We start from the raw sequence: 26751 nt of genomic DNA, 5'->3' as shown, positions 1-26751 counted from the left end.
TGTTAACTTTTATGCCACCAACAAAAAAAGAAGGGATCAGATGAGAGAGCTCAATGAAGCAGGGAAAAACACAGCTACTTCTTTCTAAAATCTAAGCATTGAATGGCCAGCTGTCATTCTTCACTCTGTTTGGCTACCACAACACTCTTTTTACTGAAAGCTCACCACAGCTACTAAGAAAGGTAAGGGGAAAACTACAGGGACAAATACAATACATCTTATAAGTGAAATATTAGCTCTTAAACTCACTCAGGAACTACATTAGTTTTCAACTACTCTATTTGCCCACCAAAGCCACTGATGCAGTGTTAGTGAACTGCAGTTATGATTAATGCAGACTCATTACTGCTGAAGAAGCAATGAGATGCTAAAATTTCCACACCACATGACTACTCGTTTACCATTGAGGGGTCTGTGGGTGAAGGAAGCCCCTCATCAGCATCCTCCTTGATAACATCCTAACAACAACAAAATATTATGGTTTGGCTAAAATGACCAAGGGCTCAACAAAAAATATGAAGTAAACAGTGAGTGAAAATGATCTTGTAATAATACATAATTCAACAGAAACATTTTTTTTTTCCCCTTATGTGATTAAAAATTTTGCCAGCTTTAATAGCATTGCTCATTGTATCAATATCCTAGAAATAAACTGATTGAGAAGTAAGACTTTTACTTTTTTAGCTTTCCTTAGCTCTTAATTCCTTTTGAGCAGCCATCTGTTAGTAAAATAAATACTCTTACATTGGAATTTTTTTATTGTATAGGAACTTAGAAAAGTCTGATTGTTTTCCCTTTTCAATGGGTAGATAAAGTTGAATTACATGTACTTACAAAACCAAGCTACAACTGACACATAATTAAGATAAAATGTATTTTGTTTTACTTAAATATTTAAAACATTCCTTTTAACCTTTTACTTTGACCTTCCAATTTCTAGCATTCTCTGCAATATTAAAGGATGCCATTTTATAAAATTTAAATATAAATTTACAAATAGTATTTTTTTCTTACACTATTATACTATACCAAGTTCTTTATGTAGTAAAATTGGCATTTTCATTAAAATATTTTCCTGCCAGTATTACAGGGAAGAATACTCTTCTAATCTTCATACCTGGGTGTTAGAATTGGTTTTCCTCTCTAAGTAATTTCTGCAGTTAAAACAAAATACATTTTACATTACATGTGAATAACACCTTTGCTTAAACTATTTGTAATATAGTTTGTACTTGTCAATAGTGAATAATAATTTATAAACTTTATTTTAATTACTCACTATATTTACCGTTTAGGTTAGTATTTTAATTATCCTTCAAAATACTTACTAGGCCATTGTTCTGATCTCTGGACAAACTCGTTTTTAGTGGTGGACGTGAGATGAGATGAGAACTGCCAGGGTAATACCTTGGCATGTAAAGATATGGGGCAAAGAATGGCTATGAAAAAAAAAAATGTAACAAAAAAAAAAGGGACAAACAATTACACAAATCAAAATGTAATAATAAAATAAAACTTATTTTAACAAAACACAGCCTCTAGTTGTGCTTAATAAAGTGAAAAACAGCAATTACTAATAGCTTTCTTTATTTTTTGCATTGAACAGAATTCAAACAAAAGCTCTGGAGTAAGTTCTTCCAAGTCCCTCAGCACCAATGGGTGCTCTGAAATATTCTCGAGAAACAGAGTTGGAGTGGTTTTGGTAGCTACACTCTAACTTCTGTTCTGAGTATGGGAAAAGGATCATTTAAGGATAATTTTGATAATTTCACTCTCTTGGATATGCTAAACCCAAAATCAGATACTCAGTAAAACTTGCAATGCTTCATAAAACTAAAGACAACTGTACTGGAAGAAATGAATATGATGCATAATAACTGCATCACTACAACTCCCCACATTTGTGGGAAGCAGTCTGAAGGCTTCCACAAAATAACAGATTTTATAAATCTGTAAGTAGATCTTCATAGCAGAAAGTATTTGAGCTTTGTTTTTTGGAAATATGTCAATGCATGTTGTTCAATACAAATACCATTTTAAAGGACAATGTTAATCTTAGAATATAAAAAACTTTTTTTCAAATAGAAATAATATCAGTTAACGTTAATCACGATTTTTATAACCAGGTTTCTTTTTATCCTCTTTTTATTAAAAAAACAAATTCCAAGAAATAAACATTATCCAAGTTTCCAAAAGTCACCAGCACATGAGTGCAAAGGGTCGAAATGAGAACTCAGGTTTTTAATAAAGTCACTTCTAGAAGATATAGAGATGTCAAAATTACAAATATACTTCCAACAGAGGATTTCGCATGATCCAATATTTCACGTTTTAAAATCAACTGTAAGAACACATTCCATGAAATTCCAATGCTACCCACTGCCATGCACTAAAACTTCTGTGTGCACACGCACGAGGTGTGCATTTAAGAGTTATGAACCTCATCATTGGAAGTGCAGTATGAAGTACAAACTGCTGTTCCAATATTGTGACATTTTGGTTTGACCCATCTGTGAATTTGATTTGGGTTTTGAAATAAAACTTTTAATCTCAAATGCAATTCTGTTTCAAGGCAATGTAATGGAAAGCAATAGAGCCTTTCCTAAAAAAAGCAGAATTGCAATGCTCATTGCTTACAATTCCTTACCCAATCCTTAAAAAAAATAAATACAAAAGACACACAGAAAACTCAAAATAATGGCTGTATTACAGATTTCTTATTTTTCTATGCATAGGAATAAAAAAATCATATTACCCAGCTGTTGAACAAAACAGATCATGCTATTTGGTTTGTGTTGCTGCACATGACAAGATTCTTAGTCTACTGCACCGAATTCAGCATACGTAATTTCATGACTCGATGGCCAACATATAAAGGAGGGATAAAATTTGTTGAAGTATTCCACTTTGGATTTGCCTATAAGGACTAAAAAAACCCCTCTGCATTCAGAAGCAGCTGTAAATGAACCGAGAAATTAAGAGCTTCATTCCTGTGCATATCAATTACTTAGATGGCACATGCTGCAAATTTGGTTCAGATTAAATAGGTAGGAGAACTAATGCCTAGCCTTTGCCTTTAGTTAGTAGAGGATGTCTCAAAAAATTAACTGATTTAAAACTCTTCCACTGTCATAAGGCACAGATCCTATGGTATTTTATGGAAATGTAACCATGTTCAAAAAAGTTATTTCTGGAATAATTAAATGCCTCAGTTTTCCACTACCACTTGGAAAATCCTCAAGCACAAAATGCTTAATGATCACACCCCACACAAGTGACTATCTCTCAGTGCAAAGACAATCCTCTGAAACACAGAGTGAGCACCTGGTTGTTGGTTGTGAGACACCAAACTACAAAGCAACGAAAAAAAATCTGTAAAATAAGGCAATTATCCCAAAATTCTTTCATAATTTCTAATTATGCTTTGAGCCCACTTCAGATACTCCTCTGCTACCCAACCATGGGATTGATCCTCCATTATGGGCTTGAAGTCTACAGACTCAGTCTTCATTTGAAGTACAGTAATACAGATGTGAAAACATGAGATCAACATAACTACATGTTGGGCATAAACTAATGTAGAGCTCTTCTCCAAGTTTGCAGATAGCCTACAAAGCACACGTTGCTTATTGTTTTTCCAAGATATCAAATAATTTGCCGCTCTTTTGCAAAAAGTGTCTTCGCAAAATCTAAATTTCTGGTTCCCACATAGGAAATACCAATGAAGCTTGCCTACCACTCTGGCCTTCCCTGTAAGAAATATGATATCCACAATGATTCATGATAACAGCAATTTTGAGAAGCTGAACTTGAACCCAACTTGTAGCCAGACCTTTACAACAGTGTCAAAATGTACATGTCCAGCACAGTCCTATACTGACAGCCAAAGTGCCAAGCTGGAGAGCTGCCAAATGGGACTACAATCTTTCTTTTACAGCTATACAGAGGGAGAATAAAGTTTTAAGAAAAAAATAATAGACTATGTCACTGGAAATTCAAGGTCCATAACCTAAGAGCATCTAAAGAACAAAGCGAAAACATACGTAGTAAAAAAATTGGTATTTCCTGAATAGAAACAAACATTTTTCTCCCATCAGGTCAAAGTTGTTTTTTTTTTTCTCTTAAGCATAAATTAATGCTTAAAAACAACAGGGTAGGAAGTATTTACTGGTCTGAAAAATATATTTCAGTCGAAATTTTATTATTGTTATAAGGTTCTCACCACTTACCTCTGTATGTGGTGTTCATGAGAGTACCTTTATGCCTCCAAAGTAATTAATATAGCTCTTTGTCAATATTTGAAAGTGTGAAACAACAAAACCAATTGTACCTTTGAAGTGCAGTGAAAAGTTTCAGAAAGAAAGGCCAAAACAGAATTATTTCAGTCTTCATGAGACAAAAAAGTAAGGATGCCTAAAACCTGCATATGCACTTAATACCAACAAATACACTGATTCTAAGAACAGCTTATGACTCACCAATAATTTATTTTGAAATACTTATTAGAGCCAAAAAAATATACAAGTTTCAACTGTGTATCATCCTATACTTTAAACCTTGTCATGTACAGTGACACAGACACAAAAATTCCAACTAAACACCTACTTTAACAAAGCTGAGCTAGTCTCAGCACAAAGATTCACGTAATAAGTATTTATCAGAGTTGGACTACTTCAAAATTTATGTCATTTAAAGTAATTTTTAACAAAATTTTTACTTTTGTAAAAAGTATTTTTTACAAAATACTGTATTGTCACTGTATTGAGGATATATAAAAATAATTTTAGTACACATAACTTAAAGCTATGTGTACTCTTGTCTGCCTTAGTTAACAGACACTGATTTAGGAATGACTCAATCTTCTTTCCAGCTTATTAGCTTAAATATTTACCTACAGTCAGATCTACTTAAAGTTAAGGATATTTTCTGTACACATAAGGAAGCTATCACTGTATCAGCTTCCTACTTTTTTTCCCTGATAATAGAAAAAAAATAGCAAAATTTTAAAAATACTGAATACATTCCATAAAAATGGAAAATTTAGACTTGATCTGACTATACATTAAGTACTTCATTAAATTTTAAAGTGAGCCATGCCCAGGACTATGTTTTCTGAGGCCCCCAAATAGTTAAAAAATGTATGCTTTGTGTAATTTATGTTATGTTTCAGGAAAAGAACCCAGAAAAACTTTAAAAAGAAACAAAAGGAAGACAGATATACATTCTTGTGATGTAGCTCCCCACCTGAGTCTCTGCATGTTTTAACCCAAAGTCACTAAAAAAAAGCTGGGATCCCTTTCAAAGTCTGCGAGCAACTATGTGAATGATTGAGCACATTCACCTCAGAAAAATAGAAAAAATAAAAACAAAAACCTGAAATATCCTACAATTGGACAGCATCTCACAATGATTTGATCATTTTTCCCCTTGTGTAATATCTGTTCCTGATGAAGCCTGCATGGGTCTTTTAGCACTCTACAGTAGGCATCTGCAATATTACCAGATTAAATCAAAAGAATGATAATTGGTTCTCGACTATTTACCCGATTGTAAAATGGATGCTGAGGTCCTGTCATACCACTATAATAACTGCTGTGAGGTTGTGGTGATAAAACTCCACTATTGAAAGGTCCATTGAAGGAGGTTGTAGAAGAGCAAGCTGATGAAGGCTGACTGAACAGAGATGTTGCTCTAGCAGGTGCATCATGTAAAGGCAACGTGGGGTAAGGAAGTCCTCCAATATTCATTTGATCTCTAGCAGCACGAACGTCTGAAAAATAAAAATGCAAAAGAGAATGAGGTTTTGCTTGAAATCATAAAATCATAGAATGGTTCGGGTTGGAAGAGAGCTCTAAAATCATCCAGTTCCAACCCCCCTGCATAGGCAGGGACACCTCCCACTAGGCCAGGGTGCTCTAAGCCCCAACCAATCTGGCCTTGAACACCTCCAGGGATGAGGCATCTACAACCTCCCTGGGCAACTTGTTCCAGTGTCTCACCACCCTCACAGGAAATAGTTTCTTCCTAATGTCTAATCTAAAGCTACCTTCTTTTAGTTTGGAACTGTTCTTCCTCATCCTACTGCTACATGCTCTTGTAAAATGTCCCTCCCAGCTTTCCTGTAGGCCTCCTTCAGGTGCTGGAAGGCTGTTGTAAGGTCTCCCTGGAGCCTTCTCTTCTCCAGGCTGAATAACCCCAGCTCTCTCAGCCTGTCTGTGTAGGAGAAGTGCTCCAGCCTTCTGGTTATCTTCATGGCCTTCCTCTGGACTCGCTCCAGCCAGCCCATGTGGTTCTTATGCTGGGGGCTCCAGAACCTGAGACAGTACTACACGTAGGATCACACCAGAGCAAAGTAGAGGGGAAGAATCACCTATCTCCACCTGCTGAAGCAGTCTTCCAATCAAGAACATTGGACTTCCCCCTCAAAGAGATTATTCAGTCTAGTATGATCTGGCTTTTCTAAGAAAGCTACTAAGTGAAACTCAATGGCCTGTTACTGAAGTCAAATCAGACAATCCGAAGGTCTGATCTAATTAACAACTCACGGTTCTGCATAACATGCACAGTATCTCTACTTAAAATGAAAAAAAATGATACAACTGTAATTTTCCATTTACTTGAAAGCACACGCACCTGCAATGATTTCTCGTAGCTTGGGATCTAAGTTTACAGTACATGGCAAAAAAGTTCTTACGTCACGTGCAACTAGAACAGGTGTTCGTGAAGATAAAAATACTTCAAAGTTCCGTATATCCCCATCAATTTCAAGCAGAGGCTCAACATCTTTAGTTGTAGGAATGTTCTTTGAAATTCTGGGAGGGGGAAAAATTGGATAAATCATAAACTATGTTCATTAGAGTATTACTTCCATTTGCCTAGTGATATTCTAGGGTGAAATACTAATACACTTCACTCCATTTTCACTGTAAAAAGAACAATTCAGCATTTTCTAATACACAAATAATCTCCAACTGCTAAGTAATCTGATCTAATTGTACACTTCAAGGAAATCTCAAAGAAGTTATACCAAAGACTAAAATCAGATCAGGAATTTATAGATCAGTAACATAAAATCCAAAGTAAGGGGAAGTTAATATGTGTCAACATTAACTTGAAATATCTATTTAAATTCTGATACCCCAAGCAGAAACTCCATGGTTAAAAATCTTATTCTTAAAATAACATTTCTTGTAATAGGAATACTCAGGCATTTTAAGACTGATCAAAACCCAAGTGAGCATGATCTCATAATAGAAAGTGGAAAAAATGGCTGCCTGCTTTCAAGTAATTAACTTTCTAAGAGAAGAAGCCAAAAACAGAAGAGAAAAATGAAACAAAGAGACATGATCCATATAAAGGACTGCTGATGCATTATGACTATTGACAAGCATTAGTGGGTTTGGCTGTTGGGTTTTTTTGTAAGTAGTAGGACATAGGATAGTTTTAGGAAGGAACAAGAAGGAGTAAATGCTAGCCTTGTGGAAGTTTATGAAAAGCTCTTATCAAATGCAAGCGATGGAAGCTAACACAATTGGTCAGATGGATCTAACTTATTTGGCATCTCATCTTGTAATATCATGACATGTATCTCATGTGATACCAAATGAAAAACAATAATCTAAATTAAAGATTACTAAAATGAAAAAATGTTTATTGCAGTCAGTACAATAAAAAATGGAAACAGTGAAAGAATAGTTGACTTGGTTATAGTAACGACTTCAAAGCGACTATGACAGCACTCTATGTAGATACCAGTGAAGTAAACACACTAATTTAAAAATAGAAAAAAACTTATAAAAAACCCAAAACATGCCCAAAAGTTTAATATAAATATAATATGAATGATGTTAGTTAATGGCTTTTCCCAAAGATCACAGTTCCATGGAAGGGGACGACTTAGCAAAGCACTGACATGTCAACTGCTTTGGGAGCTGCTGTAACTTTCTAAGAAGTTAGCACAGCACAAAGAAAGTGTAAGAGTTTTCTCTGATTACTGGACAAATAAAGTAGTTATGGCAACTGTCAGTGCTGCTATGGTGGAAAAGGAGTGGACTGACACATGGATGGAGAGGGAAAAAGGAGCCTTTATGTACACTCAGCAACCTATCAAAGTGCAACCAAGAATCTCCTACATTAAATAAATATGCCCCCATGTGTCTTTCAAGAGAACAGAACATAGCACTTAAGAAAGAAATCTGCTTGTAATTTAGTTATATTTTTAATAGAGCTAATAAGCTAAACCTATCACTACCTGAACTATCTTACCTTATTTCACAATGTTAGCTTATTAAAAGCAATGATCTTATTTTATCTTTATTTTTAGATCCTCCATAAAAAGTAGAAGTTTATGTACCATGGGATTACTCCAGAGACAACAGCAGCATATATGCACACAATATTTAGCATTTAATGTTAAGAGAAATAAAAGAACTGAAGATCAATGCTAGATGGTTGAACTAAGTGCGACTCTTTTACAATAAAAACATTTTAGCTGTGTCTTAGTCTTTCAGTCTTATCTTTTAGGACAGTCTTGCCCTATACTAAAAGCAGAATTAACAAATTCCTATAAATTTTACCAGAAAATATCAAAACAGACCATGTACCTAACACATGGAGGATACTATCACACTGCTTTCATAAGCAGTATTGACAAATACATTCATTCACAATGAAATGTTATTTCTAGAACATAGGAAAATGTAACAAGTAAAGTATAAAAGCAATTGTAGCCTGTTCTATCAAAGGTTCTGATTATGTAAATCATGAGCAGTCTGGATGGCAGTGGGATTATCCACTTTAGGGAAGTTCAATGCATGCAAGGCTTCAGAGGCTCCAGCCTTAAGAGATTAAACCGTAGTGTTTCTGTAACAGGAGAAACTTAACACTTAGGAGTAAGTTACAGGAATAGAAGAAATGGAAACAGCTCATTCTTCAACGGTGTTTAAAGAAACACAATAGGAGCCAAAAGTGATCCTCACCTCAAGGAGGGAATTGTAAAAAGGAAAAAAAAAAAGAACAGGAAGAACATCAGCAGTATCAAAGCAAAACTTGTGCATTTAACAAAATCTGAAAAGTGTGTATTTTACACCAGTATTTAGCTACTACCTTAGATTCTTCTATTTTGCCTTATATAAAATTTCAACTAAACTGACTGTAAAAAAAACCCAAAATACACATTTTAGCTATATATATTTACTGTGAGTATTCTAGACAAAAGTTAAACACTAGCGAAATAAAAATTAAATAACTTCTTATGTCAGGGACTGAAGAGTTAAAGAGTGGCCTACTTCAACACTTAAATCTACAAAATAAAAAGCCAAAAGAGAATGTGACATAGATTTAAATAAAACACACAGCTGATGAATCACATGAAACAAATTAGCTGAATTTTAATGCCAGCTCTACTTAAGTCTGAATGCAAACAGTGTTCTGAATATGATGAACAAAGCTACTGTTCAGAAGCCAATAGCCCACTGCTGGTGTGCAGATTGAAGTTTCTATTCTAACCTCCTCAGCTCAATGTCTTAAACTATGCCTTTGAAAGAAATATTTATGTAAATGATAATCTTTTGGCAAAGACCAACAAAAATCTCATGTGCCTGTACTTCTCAGATAAAAAAGAAAAGGTTAGCATGTAAAGCACTTTAGGAGTTACTTTTTCTAAAATATAAGCACATGGATCTAGAAACAAAGCACTGTGAACACCCTATTCTCATTTGGGGCCTAGATTTTCCTAATTTTTTCTGAAATTATTCTTTAAACCAGGAACATAAAAAACTGTGTTACAGAAAGTCTGTTTCCATAAGAAACTACTTGAATTTAAAAGGAGTGAGCCCAAAACAGAACATTACATTGACAGAAGAGAACCTTAACAATTCATTCCACTAGTCTGCACATGTCCTCTCCACGTGCAGCTAAAATTAAAAACTGCTTTCAGTGTGGATTAAGTTATATGCCAACAACGATGGATTATTTCTGGCTTTTTCCTCAAATAAAAATAATTTACTGCAGGTACATAAAGGTACATCATCTTATCTTCCCTTCAAGAGACTGAATTTCCTTTAAAGCTCTTCTAGTTTATGTTCACCTTGCATCTCCACAACTGACTTGGAAAATAACCACCATGGTCCAAAAGTAAGTCCAGCACTGAAAGTTGCCAGCACATCTTAGATGCTAAGCTGCTGGGCTACACATGACACAGCCTACCTATTCTCCATCAGGAGATGGAGATGGTCGCCACCACAGGATCTGGCTTTTCACCACCCAATCAGGTGGTGGTAGAGTGGCAGTAGCATCAGCTACCTTTCTCTACGCTGAAGGCTGTACTGTGCCCACACTTCCTGTCTGCTTGTTGATGCCAAGTCCTGGAGTATGCCAACAGACTCTACTACCTCTTCCCTGCAGCCCCCAGTCAGGGGGCTCAAGGCCAGTTCCCAATACATTGCAGCTGAGTAACTCAGGATCAACTGCTGTGGTAAGAGCCACAAGAAGCCTCACTGGAGGCTTCTCTTACTTAATTTGAGAACTGCCTTCTAGCTCAGGTCTTTGCCCTTGGTCCTTACCTAAGCTACATATAAATACCTTACTGGTCATGACTTTGACTCACTGACTTGGTTTCCTGGCTTGACCTAAAACATACCTCATGGCTACAGGCCACTGGACTGTCTGCTGTCCCTAGTTACTGTCACTGAACATGCTTTGATCTTCCTGTTTGGCTGTTGTCAAACTGCACCCCTTGCTTATGAGGACAACAGCCTACCTGTCTTGTTGCCCTACTCAGTTCCCAGTTTGCCTTCTCTCAGAGAGCAGCCTGGCCTGCTGCTCCCAGACAGGTGCAAGTCCTTATACCCTGAAGGGCCATTCTCCCTGCTCTTTCCAAACCTCTCTCCCTGAAGGTGCAAACAAAGAAACTACAAGTCACTCTTTGCACACCTAGATTTTTTTCCCCCTCCTCATGTGTTTACAGAAGCAACTATGTGGACCAGAGTAACTTAAGTTTCGTACTCCATAAGAAGCAACCGATCTAATTAATTGGTTTTAGTTAATAAATTGAGCACCAGAAGACATGAGCATGAATCCATGTCATGTTTTATCTCAGAAGCCTTTTAAATTTTTCTCTTGATACAGTTTTATACAAAAATGCTGCTTAAAATAACAAAATAACTTCTCATTAAAAATTACACAAATATTTTTTCACAAGGTTTGATACTGAGAAACAGAAAAATATAAAACCTGGGCCACTCTGGAATGCAATATGAAATTCAGACGCTTAACAGTCTGCTAATTAGACATCTGATCTCTAATACCTACAAATCAAATACCAATAATACAATGCTTTGCTCTGATGATATTTATCCTGTTCTTCTCATGTGTGGTTGGTACAATGACAGCATATCTTCATGCCTAAGGGTGCATTCTTTTTAGGTGAAAAGCTCTCATGCAAAACACTTAAAAAAATGTCAAGTACTATCAATACATCAAGAATAATCCTTCAAATATTGTTTCAAATTGAATTTTGCAACAGGTTATTTGGACATTGAAAAACAGCATTTGTTCATATGCATGCCTGTATAAAGGCAGAAGTAAGAAGTCATCCCATACTCAATACTGAAACATAAGGGAATCTATGTTTTATCTTAACAAAGACCAAAAAAGCTCTATAGTTTGATGTTTCTCTTTATACAAAAATTAAAAATGTCTCAGCATGTATTAAGCAGTACAGAGACTTCACTGAGTAGATGCAACAGCTATTTAAAAGCTCCTATTATGATAGGTATTCAGAAAAGCTTGCTTTGCAAAATTGACTATCCAATTCAAGTTAACAGTAGATAAAGCATCTCTCCTGAGTGTTCCTGCTTTTTTGACCATTTCAGAAAGAAAACCATTTTGATGCTTAAAAGATTGATATTTATTAAACTAATCTCGCACACCCAGTATCATGCAGTCTCATTGAGTCATAATAAAACCATCTAAATTTAATACATCTTTCCAGAATACACCCTGCACTGGCATTCTTTACAATAAAAAGAAACATTAATACAGTTACAACTGCATGGACTTATGCACAGCTTTGCAGTGTTAATTGCATTACAAAAGGCAAAATCATTTAAAAAAAATAAATACATGTATTACACATGTGGAAATGCAGCAAAACAGAGTAGCACAGAAGAAACTAAGACTCTCTGAGCTGCTCTGTAAACAAAATGGAATCATGTCTCTCTAACTGACAAGTCCAATAAGATCACTCACACAAATGAAACATAAGAATATTGTATTAATCTGGTTTTGGTATTTTCATTTCTGAACGTCAGTTACAAAGCTACTTTATGGCTTTATGCAGGGATTCTCTTACTCAATACCTCCACCTGTAGGACACTGGAAATGCAGCAAATATTTGCAGGTTGTCTAGCATTACAGGTGGCCATGGTTCATCCTGGTCTCCAGCACAGGATTCTTTTTTGGGTCTACATTACAGCATACAGTTAAACCTCAGGACTTGGCAAAAGGACACTCCTCCTCCAGAAGTCCACGGCAAATACTTCACTCACAGAATCATGAGTTCCAGTTCTCAGAATAAGTCACAGACTAATCCATCAATCTTTTGCAAATGCTACCCAGAAATGGAAAGCAAAAAGTATAACTGCTATGCTACATTAATAGCTTAATAACTAAATTTCAGGTCAACCAGGAACACAGAAATATTACTTCACAGAGCATTTTGATTACCTGGATCTGTCCCTTATCTTGCCCTTCTGAAGCAGCTTCTTATGACCAAGTTGATCTAATGAAGCAAATTCATTGTATGGGCATATGAGCAAGTTGTTGAAAGGAATACTAGAGCATTAGCTCTAAATAACTTGATTTTCCATGCTACTGCTCAGTGGTAGGCTTTTACAGCAATATGAGACAAGTCTTTTCTGAACATGAAACAAGTATTTTATCTCTTCTTTTTTCCTGAGATAGATTATATCACATTTATTATTGGTTAAGAGGCAGGATATGGGCCACTAGCAATATGTAGCTAAGATGCATCTCAGCCCACAATGTTTTTCCATGTTCTCAGGTTTTGCATAAATACTCTACTTTTGACAAAAATGTTGAGCAGACACAAAAAGCCATCATCTCCAGTTTTATTTCCCAACATTATCAGTTTCCCAAGAAGTAGAAAAGCTTCACAAAGTGACTTACACAAGTTAAAAATAGAAGTTTTCTTCCCTCAAATTGTTTACAGAGTTGCTAAAACTAAGGCATCTATATTCTAATCTAAACTAGTATCGATCAGTGTTGCTTGGAGGGATTTGAAATATCCACAGGGGCATTTTTGAGATATGTCATTAATGCACATTAACTATGCTGTAAGCATTTAAAATTACCTGGGAAGTATTTCAGAAATATGACTCATTAGTATACATTACAAAGTTAACAAAAAAAGCTATAAATACTCCTCGTGTCATGTTCTTATTAGCTTTTCCTCCTTTTTCTCCCCCCACTACCTTTCCATCTGAACTTCCTTCTTGTCACATCTCTGGTACACTATTTACTTCCATTTTATGCCTAGCCTCATGTTTATTTAGTGGACAGTTTCAGCAACAACCACCCACTGCTCAACTGCTATGTTGCCTTCTAGCATTGAGAACACACTACTACCAAAATAAGAAACTTTATGTACCCTGAGTTTTAAGTAAGAGGCAATAAAAGGAAACTGAAAAACAAAAAGCAGGCTAAATATTTATAAATAATGCCTCACTGTGAGGTCTACAAGAATATTTAATTGTCTGCTTAAAAAGAAGAGATTTATTTAAACCTGGCCTGGGCAAAAGATGATTGCAGAGAACATAATAACCAGAATGATGAATGTGGCACCTTCCATAGCTTTTTCATTTTTAATTTCTATAATCACTAAAAACCTACACTTCGTAAATTAATACACCAATAGATTTTACACAACTCGCAAATCCCTCAAAAGTTAATCTCACCCTTTTTATTAAAAGGTATTTAAACAGTGTCAAAACTGGAATTAGCATAATGACCTTCCAGAAAAGTTACATTTCAAATGGTCTTGCTCAATTTTAACATTGCTAGAGATTTGCTGAAAACATGTAACATACTTTTAAAAAATAATTTAATAGATACTTGTCTAAAGCACTGTAATGAAAAAGTAGTCAGATAATGCTTATCTTCAGTTTTTATTTTACTTTTTTCTTCTTACTTATGTATATTAACAAAACCCCCTCAAATGATTTAGACAAAAGCTTTTAGCTCAACACATAATTGCAACAAAATTACAATAATTGTACCAATTAAAATAATCCTGAATGAACAGTTTGTCATCTTAATGTTGCAATGGTTTATAGAAGGATCTACTTAATTAGCTGAAATTGCTTTCCAATGTTAGTATCAAATGTCATTTGTTAAAAGTTGAACGATTTGGAAAATAATTTAACAAAGCAATTTTACAAAACACCAAGAACCAACATTTTCTTTTCAGCTGAATAAAGCAAGCAGATGTGTCATCAAATTGCTATAAAAATAAATGAGCCTTTATACGTGGAAAAATAAATTTTACTACTGGTGCAATAGAACACTATTTTCTGATTTTTTTATTAAATCAATTTCTTTAACAAAATAATTTTGTATAATTTATATCTTGGTGGTATTTTTAGTATGATGTAAATACTCTTTCTTAAATTGAAGTAGTAAACAATGAAGTAGAAATACTCAACTGTATGCATAACAAAAATGTTTTAACGTGCCTAAGCAGTTTCCTAATTTGATTCACATGGGTGTGGCACACAAAAGATCCGAATTTACCAGTAAAACATAGCACCAATAAAGCCACACTATAGAAATCCAAACCTACAGTAACCAACTGCCATTCCAGTTATAACTAAATTAGTTTTTACCAGTTTAAACTGAAAGAGAAACATAGGATATGTTGTCAAGTAACATGGAATTAAGTATTTTTCTGGTTACCATTAGCAGAGATAACGGTTTTCATGGCTGCTTCCAAAAAGTGGTAACTCCATTAAAAGACTGGAAAAAAACAAGCAAAATCATATACCAGTGCTAAAACTAGAAAGACAACATCTAGAACTGAAGAAATCAAGAAAGACCAACATTTCCCATTATTAATATATCAGATAGCTTTCTTCCACTAATAATTCCTTAGAATGGTATATGAGCTGCAAAAACATTAAAAAAAAAAAAAAAGTAGTAAATGAGTATGGCCAGATTAGATCCTTTAGTGTCTTTGTCCCCATCCCTTTCCTCCCCCCAACAGAAAATAATCCAATATAAAAGAAACCTACTATGTTATTTTTCTAAATTTCATGTGTTCTGCTTTGGCACATAGAACATGTAGGACTGTCCCTGATGATATAAAAAACAGCAAGCAGAGTAACATCAAAATCTACCAGTAGGAAGTGCTCAGATAGAAAGTTGTGTCAGTACCCAAGTTCTGTATCGTTATGCAAAATGTAAATTCAGTTCTAGGGACATGCAGTCATGCACTCTCCACTCCCCAGTGAGCATTTTTAAGCACTGAGTCATGGTCTCTCTTAAGATGTAGATAGACCAGCCTTACATTTACTACAGTTTCTCCAAGTAATTGCTAGAATTCTATCCAGAAGGCTACAGAATCTAGATCCTAACCCCATGAAAGAGAGGACCTACCATGGATCTATCAAATGTCTGGGGAAATGTTATACCCCAATGCTATCCAGACAAGGCCATGAAGAAATTCTCATAGATTGTTATCAACTTAATACTGCCTTTTTCTTCCAAAGAGCCCTACATAACAGGTAGGTCATTAATTTTTTCTGCTAGTCTGCAGTGTGTTTCCTATCGTTTTTTCTTCAAAGGCTAACTGTAACTTCACTCAGCTACTTCCAAAACCTTCCGTGAAACAGTTGTTCTGCTTCCATCCCCAAACTGCATCTTCACTCTCTGCCAGATCATTTAAAGGTATGTCAAGTAGCACAAATATTATCTTTGGAAACTACCTGCAAAATTCTCACAAGACTCTTAATCCTACCTTTTACTTCCTTCTTTTGTTTTCTTGTAGCAATCTTATCTGCTGTCTGTTATTTCCTTAAATTTTAATACAGTCAGATGTTCTTATATTAAGATCTTGCTTAAAATTTCTGAAATTTTGAAGTATTATATTGCCTATCTCACAAGTTCGTTGACTGTTGAGAATTCAGTTTATCGAAATACATCTCTCAAAAGCCACAGAGGTTTTTCCTAGTGTATCATTTATTTAGATCCCACAGTGACATTCATTCTAGCATCATGGATGTTTGATTTAGTCTTCACAAAAAAGTACATACCCATAGCTGGCTAATTTACAAGTCTAAGAACTAACAGTTGCAAACATTCAACAGAACCTTGCTTTAATCTGACAACTTAATTCTCTTACAACTTAATTTACAGAAAACCCACATATTTTATTCCACTTCAGGGCTTTAAAAATTTACTTTTTGCAACTTCTGCAAACCATTTTGGCATTATACAAAACTGACATTAGAAAGATTCTTTATAGCAACACAAAAGATAACACAGCGCAACATGAACATAGAGAAATGTTAACTGTACATCACAATTATAAATAAAATTGTAAAAATAATTAAAATAGATCAGGATGGAGAGATAGATAATGAAAATAGTGGGCTTGACTATAGAACAACCTAATCACAAGAAGAGAAAGAAAACACGAGAGACAAGAAATTTTAATTAGGAGCTTAACCTGGCAAGGAGAGAGAATACATGAAAATAATCCTGATAATGAGAGATGAGTTGAAAAGGCAACACATAAACCCAAAAGAGTAAATACTGGAACTGATAAGTAGAAAGCTAAACCAAGCAAAAAGGAGGCTGGAAGCAAGAGGACGGAAGTTGAATGATATAGCAAGTTACTTTAAGAAAGCAAAAAGAGTAAAGACATTTTTCTTCAGAATTTGGAAATGCAACTCAACGTTTCTTCATTTTCAAAATTACAAAGCACGGGCTAGTTCCCCTCTATGAAAGAATTACAACATAGCACTTCTACCTGTCACTAAGAAGTCTAAGTGACTCAAATACATAAAGCTTGCTCACAGAAGTGTGCCTATGTCACAAACTGAAGCCGAACTTTGAGTTTGTTTGTTGGTGCTTAAGACTCTGGGAACATGTTGGCAATGTAACATTCCATAGGTTTTCCCATCTTTGCATAGTATGATACAGTAAAGGCACACTACTCCTGACAAAACGAGATTCAAACTCATCAATACAGTTTTCCATATTAATCACAGTATCTATAGAAAAGCAGCCACAAATTTACTTTCCCTAACAATAAATCAGGGTAAGAATTACTTGTTAGCGGTGGTGTGGTTTTAAATAACAGATTGAAGCACAAAGATATCACAGAATCACAGAATGGTTCGTGTTGGAAGGACCTGAAAGATCATCTGGCTCTAACCCCCCTACATGGGCAGGGACTCCTCCCACTAGACTAGGTTGCTCAGAGCCCCATCCAACCTGGCCTGGAACATTTTCAGGGATGAGGCATCCACAACCTTCCTGGGAAAACTGTTCATGTGTGTCATCACTAGTATATTTATTTTAGTAACCAAAGTATAAGTACATTAGTTTAGTAACAAAACTGAGATACTAATTTTTTTCCAAGCATTCCACCAACTGAAAGCAGAACTCCCACCAGCATCAGATATAGCTCTGAACACAAAGCACTTCAGTACTAATGTCAGCCTACAGAACAACAAGCCACACCACCACCTGACAGAGGCACAAATACTGCTGAAGTGAAGGTGTGATAGAGGTGAATAGTCCAGCACCACACAAATTCTAACCAATAGTTCTAGAGTAGCTTCCAATTGTCTGAGTTTAGTTTTCCTATTGCATTCTTTTCAATTACAACAGATAGCACTGAGAGGTGACAGAAAACAGCTCTTCCCTAATACCACATATTCCTTCTTCCCTAATAGCACTGTCTAAACCATTTGCAAAACTAAATTCCAGACATTGCAAGAACCTTATAGGGCCAAAACAGCACACACACATATCAACCACGCATCACAAAGCACACACCGAGGGGAATAAACTGCTGGTTGTTTGTATTTCGGGTTTTTAATGCTCGAGTGCTTGGCTGTTCCCATTGTGCAGCACGTTTGGCACGACGTGAAGGCACCGCCCCCCGCCCCGCACCGCGCGCTGCCAGCGCCACCTGCCGGCCAAGCCCCGCCCAGCGGGCCCGTCCGCACCGACAAGGAAGGCGACAACGTCGGGATCACTCACTACCCCTTGTCACACCCGCAGCGCACACGGATTATCTACCGGGACTCCTCAGCTGAAGGCATCTGTAACAGATACAGTCCCTGGCGTTAACCCTCTGCCCCGCACGGCCAGCCCCGCAAAGAGGAAGGCAAGGGGGAGCTCGCCCTGCCAGGGAATCCTGGTCATTCACAAGCTTTTTAACACATGGTATTTTGGAAAGTAGCTATAAGACCAAAGCATTCTCCTTATATGCAGAACGTGATCAAGTGTGGCACTCCTACACTTAGCACAGAACCTGCAAGATTCCCTTCACCCAAGGGAGATGTCCAAGCAGACCCCTCTCCCCACACACTTAGAATCTGAGTTCAGAAATGGCAGCAAAAGCAAGACAGAAACTACTCAGTAGTAGGAAAATAATATTCTTATCCCTGTTACAAAAGCACAAAAATATAACTTAAAAAATAAATCTTTGCCGAATAAACTGCACAACCTCAGTGCAGGAACATAAGAAGTAAAAGAATCTGGTATCTATTCATAGGACTCCAAATGGAAAAGCTGCTTTATAAACCAGAAAACCTCATAAAACAGAAACTGAAGGTTTAAAAGAGGAACTAAAGTAAATACTCTACTTTGAACTTACACAGAAACAGATATTCAAGCCAGGTGACTTCAAACAGTTGTAGACAAAAAGAATAATAATTATATAGATACGATTATTTTGGATAAAACAGAATCCTAAGTGCATTAGATAGTCCCAGAGAAGACTTAATAGACCTTTTCATCTTCAGCATATGGTATAGATCATCATCCAAATCACCAGACAGATGAGATCTCTGCTTTGTCACTCTATCAGTAGTTAAATATTTAGTTCCTTACACAGGTTCAACAGAAACAGCCATGAGACACGAACTGTCTTCCTGGGCACATTACAATGTTAGTATTATAAATGTTTTTTTTTAAGTAGTAAAAGAAACTCAAGTCTTGTAGCTTTATCATTTTCATATAAAAAAAATCCTTTTGGTACTTTTTGGTAAGAGAGAGTATCCCGAATGTTTGCCCTCTTCTCCTTTTCCTTGTTTTCCTGGTATTGCAAGTGGAATATAAATAGCTTTAGTTAAAATAAGATTGTTACCTTCCCTTTCCAATATAAGGTACAGGGTTCTTCACTGCTTCTTTTCATCACAGACCCTATTTTTATACACTATAAATTTATTGATACATTTATAACTGCCAATTGTGAACTGGCACTCTACTCAAGTGGCTGCATGACCTCCAAACACAAGCCTGCACAGCAAGAGGCAGAACAGCATACAGGAGTTGTCAATGTCCTCCACACCTAAATTAATAAACCCTTACACATTCCAGTTGGCACTGACTATCAACAGCTCAGGTGTCTGTACTAACACCAGACAATCCAGAACCCAAATAAGCCATTCACATTCAATCGTGGCTGTCCTTTCCTTCTCCTCACATTGGTTTACTCTAGATTTATTGTTAGTTTATAGTGGAATTACTACCAGTGATTAGTAACTAGTACTTATAAATTAGAACAACCCAGGTCCCTAATACCTCCTTTAGCTGGTCAGAAAACATAAACATTGATATGTCTTGAAGTGATTTATTCCTGTTGATGCTAATAATCAAAATACTGTAATGAGTTTGCTGGAAAAATACTGAAAATATAAAATGAGGTAACACACAATACAGAAAAATCTAAATGAACCTAGTTAGAAATACCTACAGCAAGAGCACTGGAGAGCATAACAGGACAGAGAACCCCTGGTGATTCTGGTATTTTGTACTTGCCTGATGACAAACATTTGTGACACTAGCCATGTTAATCCTCAGTGGAGAGGTGGGTTCCCATACTTCACATATGATTTCAGAGGTATCTTACGCTCACAGAAGAAATGCAAAATGCAGAAACTGGATCCAGTCTCCAGAAGAAAGTGTTATCTAATCATGCACTTACTTACCTCTGAACTTTTGATACTTCAGCCACAGCCCCCCAGCCTGAAGCCACTCCACTTCCTAATACAATCCACTAGAGTAATCTTTCCCAATTAATACTAAATTACCTTCTCAACACTTCATTTTCAGCCCATCCCAGACCCTCATCCAGTTCATCCTCTCCCATTTCTTGACTCCTGATGCAGAACACCTTCCCAAAATTTTATGTCCAAGTTCATTTTGTTCATTCTTTCCCTGGACTCTGTAAAGTCTCTAGATTTTCTGGCAAATTGTTCAATAAATACCAGTCTACCTTTTTTACCTCAGCTGTTATTTCATCTGATCTCAGTTATTTCTTACACAAGTGAAACCCTTATTTCTCCTCTTGCTGACTCGGATTCTCAGATCCTGCTTTTTTCCTAAGGGCCCAGCTCCCAGTCACATTCTTTCTCTTCCGTTTCTCCTACTGTCACCATGTCACTTGTCACAATCCACATGTGCTTTCTTACAAGTAGCCAGGTTCTGGAGAGGCATGTCCACTGGCAACACAAGGGACCATTTGCTCTCAGTTGCCATATCCAAAGAGCTCTGTTGGACAGCAACTTGTAACAGCAATGGGGAAAGTCAAGCTTAACTACAGCACAAGGCACTGCAATAGCCTCAAGCACACTTGCCAAGCACCAAACCTTTAAGAGATCTTTACCAGTAAAGGCAGTTCTTGCAGAGCTTAATTCAGAGTTCTAACAAGGCTAAAAAACAACCAACTTTTAACTTGGTCAAGGTAAAGATGAAAACTACCAAGACACAGAAGCACAGCTAGCTATTTGTGAAAGAATTCCAGTATAATTATCTTTGTTTTTAATACAAAGCACATATTCATATGTGGTGTATTAAACAGACAAAATAATTTAAAAGTTTCTAAATGTTAACAGAAGAGTGTAAGATTGTGGCAATTTTAGATTATAACTTGGTGGCTGTTTGAAAGATATGTTATTCTAATAATGATTAATAATGGTCTCTAACTTAATCATTGGAAGTGCATACCATTACCAAAATAGCACTTACCTCTCATAGATGGTTTTTAAAGTCAGCTGATCTGGAACACCTTCAGTCTCTTCAAGATGCAGAATAAGCCACGATGTTCTATACGGCCACTGCTCTGTGAGGTTGATCCAACTAGCCAGTCTATCCCAATTGAATGTGATCTGATTAGCTCTCAATAAACGACCTAATATAACAGGGAAGAAGGGAAAAAACACAGAGGATTTTTTTCCCTTTTGAAAGATATCTTTATTTTTTCTCAAAGTAACAGCAGTGTATAAATCCTTTAACCTGATTTTTTAACTTTCTGATACTATATTTTTAGCTCAGTAAGTTCAAAATCATCTCAAGCTGCATCTAAAAGTATTATTTGACAACCTAAAAAAATTATTGCAAAGACTGTTGACAACATGAGATTCTCCAAAATGGTCAACTTCAGTTCAGGTTAAACATTAATTACTATCATACTGTTACTTTAATAAAACTCAATAGAGCATTTCACACAGCATTAATTTTTCAATCTAAACACAAAAATCAGACTGTTAAAGATTTTCTGTGCATTATCATATGAAATATGGTCAAAACAAGTTAGGCATAAAATGCCATATTCAATGGCTAGAATTCAAAGCTACAAACAAAAGACTCCTGTATGTGAAAGGGGCCTATAGGAAAGATGGAGAGGGACTTTTTACAAGAGCATATAGCAATAAGATGAGGAATAACAGTTTCAAACTGAAAGAAGGTAGATTTAGACTAGATTTTAGGAATAAGTTCTTTCCTGTGAGCATGGTGAGACACTGGAGCAGGTTGTCCACAGAAGATGTGCATGTTCCATTCCAGGAGGTGTTCAAGGGCAGGCTGGATGTGGCTCTAAGCAATGTGGTCTAGTGGGAGGTGACCCTGCCCATGCAGGAAGTTTGGAACTAGACCATCTTTAAGGTCCCTTACAATCCAAACCATTCTATGATTCATTTTATGATTCTACATTAGTAAGGCAAGGTATGAATTACAAATAAAGTTAATTTTTAAAAAAAGCTAGTTTATGCATTTCAAATGTTAGCAAGTTTTCTAGAACTGCATTATCAATATTGGTGACGACTTACAATTTACAGCCTGAAGACTCTGCTCACAAAGCTGTTAATGAAATCATCATATCTAACCACAAACAACAGTACACTGAAAGTGTTCTTGCAGTTGTGTTTGTTTTTACAACTAACAGTTTGTGATTTATTTTTTTATACTTTCACATCTGCACTAAAATTTGCCAAAACCTGGCATTTCATGCTACATGTTGTAACAAACACACTAAGAGACTGCACATTTATTTAAAAGATTAACTCAGAATTTTAGGTCTGTTTTCACATATGAATGATCACTTAAAACAGGAAAAAGCAGGGGAAAATGGCATATTAACACTCTTGTATTAATTACACTAGCAGCAAGTTTATCAAACAGAAAATATGCCATGGCTCCTCTTACTTAATTTATAGCAGCATTTACATTTAATTCTTCATAATTTAACGTAAATGAGGACAATCCAAACTGTGCAAGCACTGGGAATGGAACTGCAGAAACAGCCAACCCCTCTGTACTCTCCAGGTTGATTTGACAGTACTGAAGCTCAGCTCAGAGACAGACAGCTGTGTTGTTGTATCATACCTCCTACTGAGATGATCACTTCAAGCCTGTACTGGACCAGAACCAGTTCTACCTATTTGTGACTTGCTGGAAGCAACTTCTCCCAAATGCAGTTAAGTAGGGCAGTGGATGTAGCATTGCTACTACTGTAGCAGGCTTCTGCAACCACACAGATCAGCAGGAATCAATTCAGTTTGGGCCTGTATTACCTACCCTGTGCATCTATTGGTAAAGCAAGCACCCTAAGGGAGACCTGAGATGGTTGCAGCAGGTGTCTTAGCTCTAGCTATGTGCTGTGCAGTGGACACAAGGCTGACTTCTGAATTGCACTCAGTATAGGCAATGTGGCTAAAATCACCCAATGCAGAACTTCATGTCAAATCTGTTGAATCTATCCTTGATATACCTTCCTATACTAAATATGCATACTAAATAGTACCATAATATTTTTAGTTATTAAAGACAATACATTTGACATATCGGTGAATCCCTTACATTTTTCACTTAGTCCTAGAAAGAGTTAATATTCTTTGTTTCCCAGAATCATGGACTGGTTGAGGTTGGAAAGGACCTCTTGGAGGTCATCGGGACAGACCCTTCCTGCTCAAGCAGGGCCACATAGAGCCATCTGCCCAAGACTCTGTTCAGATGGCTTCTGAGTATCTCCAAAGATGGAGACTCAGTAACCTCCTCGGGCAACCTGTGCCACTGCTTAGTCACCCTCATAGCTTGAAAACTGTTTCACTTGCACCAGGTGAACAATGGTGAATAATGGCAGTTTTCTACAAGGCTCCACATCCTAATCACAAAAATTAGGAATACAAAGCCTGGAACAGAGAAAACATTAAATTTAAAGAAGATGGTCTTGGATTTCACATCAACACAAAAATGAGTCAAGGATACTGAAAGTAAGCTCAAGCTTTTGCCAGGCTATTTTTTTCTGGTTAAAGATCAAGCCAATTCTGAGTAAAGGTCAAAGTCACCCAGAAGCCTCAAACTGTACAACAGCAAATACTTATGTAAAAGCTTCAGAACATGGGGAAAAATAATATTCTCTTGTTATTCCAGCCCCCGATGACTTGTGGCTCATTCCTTCCGTCTTATTAGAACTCAATGAATTTTACTTTTCAGGTATTTAGTTGTTTCTGAATCCATCTAGGCTTCCCACATCCATATGATACTGTTGCAGGGTTATGGACTTAACCTCATGCAGTGTGAAAAGGAACTCTGTTCTGAACCAGTTAGCTGTAAGGCTATTCAGTGTCTTTTAGGGTCTATAACAGAGAAGACAGTAAATAACCATTCGCCCTTCACTTCCTACATGAAACATGGTTTCATTAGACTTCTCTAAGTCCCTTTCTAGTTGTTTCCAGTTTTTAAACCAGATGTTTAAACCAAGATACCAATGCTTTGTGTTTTGTTGAAGGAAAACTGGTCATAAAATGCTTTCATGGGCTCCACACAACCATTTAGAGAAAAAAAAAGACTCCAAATACAGCAAAAACGTAAAGGATACATACCTGGTTTTGCCTCACAGTTTACCTTTAAAGATATCAGCACTGTGACCTTTGTTCACATTACAGCATTACAAAAATGTTTTTAAAAAAAATTCCACTTCAAAATTGAGAAGTATAAAACTTCCTAAAAATTTAGGCTAGAATTGTCTCCCAACTGAAGTCAATGAAGCAAAAAATATTTATTTTTAATTCTACATAAAATAATCTATAACCTTTGCTTGCACTCTAGAAGATGTTGCTTCAGAAGGCTTTTAAAATTCAACACATGGACTGACTTGTTAAATTTAGTTTACACACTAAAAAGTCTGAGTGTAACTACAAGCAACCAAAACACAATACTATTTACTGTACACAAATATGTCTCACTCACCTGTCACTGAAACAATATTTAGCAATCTTCTCATTGTTTGAGGACTGATATCACTGAACCAATCCTCTGTAACCAACAGCTTGGTCAAATCAAAAGACATTTGGCGGGTAATGGTACGTTGCATCTGGCGTCTTCGGTAAGTATCCTGGTAATGATACAAAAAAAGGAAAAAATACCCATTAGTATATTAAACGTTTATGTATTTGAAATACTTCAGTTTTACTTGATTTTAAGTTAGAAACTCTGTGAATGTGTGTATGTGAGGTTGACATCGAATATCATAAAATATGAAAAATAGTTGTCTAACAGTAGAACTTCATGTCCATATAAGCCAAGAGCTAGTAAAAGTTAAACATTTTACCTCCATGCCAATTCTATAAGTGCAAAATAGAGTGGCACAAAGAGGTATTTTTAAAATGGTTACAGATTTCAGCATTGCCATCATTGTTTCCTACAAAAAGCTAATGGTATCCACTTACTAATTAAATTTTTTAATTAACATGAGTTATGTTCCTGTGGTACAAAACACCCCAAGTGTCTACCTATGGCAGCTCAAAAACCTCAGAATCTTCAGACTCAGTATCACTTTTCACTACTTCCTAGATACCTTTTATTCAACCATGTCCTGATTTTATGTAAAGATGGGAGAACAGAACAGAAAGGGTGATGGACATGTGGCAGTAAAAGTCTAGTATTATCATATTCTAAATTCCTTGATTTGATAATTGCTGCCCAGGGAGGTGGTTGAGTCACCATCCTCCAAAGTATTCAAGAAACGTGTACTTGTGGCACTTCAGAGCGTGCTCTAGTGGCCAAGGTTGTGGGGCGTTTTTTGGGTTTTGTTTTGTGTTGATGGTTGGACTCTTGTGATCTTAGAGGTCCTTTCCAACAATGACGATTCTGTGATCCTGTGAACAAGTGACAGCAGACATATCCACAAAACTCCAAAATATACACACATAGATCACAGCTACTACCAGTACAATGTATTATCTCAGCATTCAGTGAGAGCTGAATTTAAGTATTTGTAAAAAATAATACTCTGTTGAGAAAGCAAACTTTTTCTCTTTGATAGAGCATCAGTCTTCTGATTCAAGAATGTACTTTTTCTACCTGGATCATTACCATTGATTTTCACAAAGATGGTTTGATAAATTTTCCAAGTTGACATCATTAAAACTGTGAAAGAAAAAATCTTAGAAAAGAAAAAAAAGTATTACCAGTATCTCTATTCAGTGTAAAAATCTCTCACCCGCCTATTGAGAGCAGTTTTGCTACCAAGCTTGGTCATGTCTCCAAGACTGTTCTGAGAAACTCTCCTGTCAACCTCTTCATGCAATCCTACGGAAAGAATACAAAAGGCAGGCATTTCATCCATTCATATACATTTAACTGATCTATAAAATAACACTAATGATTTTACAATTATTTAAATAGCTTGTTCCAAAAAAACAGATTTCTGGAGTGTTGGTTTTGTAACTTACATAACCTCCACCTGCACAACCTTACCTGCACCATCTGTATAAGGAATATCCCCATTGGTTGTTGAAGCCACCATCAGTTTTTTTGCATTACTAAGCCCTCGGCTATTCAGAAACACAGGCAAATGGACAATGTTTCGCATGTAATCGTGTCCGTTGATGTTTGAATCACGTAGAACACTGTTGAGATTCTGGTTAATTGCCTTTATAATAATGTGTGGGTCACTTGCAAAAATAGCAATAAATGGGCCCTTTGAAAACAAGACTCGCACCTGTAAAAAAGCAAAAAGTACATCTTGTTAATAATAAGCAATAATTAACAGTAAATATGGATCATTTGAATGTCTGACTGAACATTTTTAATGTATTCTGTCTTAGTTATAAACGAGAGGACAAGAGATGTATAGAGATACCTTGTATTGAAGAAATTGACATCTAATGTTAGGAACTTAGTCACAATTAGAAATAAGCATACTTGACAACTCAG

The 26751-nt window shown here is 36.1% G+C and overlaps 1 protein-coding gene across 1 annotated transcript in view; it reads right to left on the bottom strand.

Annotated features, from left to right (window-relative positions):
- The window catches only part of KIDINS220 (kinase D-interacting substrate, 220kDa), a 66464-nt gene that overhangs the window by 13488 nt on the left and 26225 nt on the right, over window positions 1–26751 (bottom strand). Inside the window, 8 exon segments of the mRNA XM_009999158.1 lie at window positions 402–458; window positions 1329–1439; window positions 5544–5770; window positions 6634–6812; window positions 21283–21445; window positions 24784–24928; window positions 26036–26124; window positions 26293–26536. Coding sequence (XP_009997460.1) covers window positions 402–458; window positions 1329–1439; window positions 5544–5770; window positions 6634–6812; window positions 21283–21445; window positions 24784–24928; window positions 26036–26124; window positions 26293–26536 — 1215 coding nt within the window.

This window comes from Chaetura pelagica, unplaced genomic scaffold (genome assembly GCF_000747805.2).
Source record: "Chaetura pelagica isolate M959 unplaced genomic scaffold, ChaPel_1.0 scaffold90, whole genome shotgun sequence".
Classification (NCBI taxonomy): domain Eukaryota; kingdom Metazoa; phylum Chordata; class Aves; order Apodiformes; family Apodidae; genus Chaetura; species Chaetura pelagica.
This window is presented reverse-complemented; position numbering and strand designations above follow the sequence as displayed.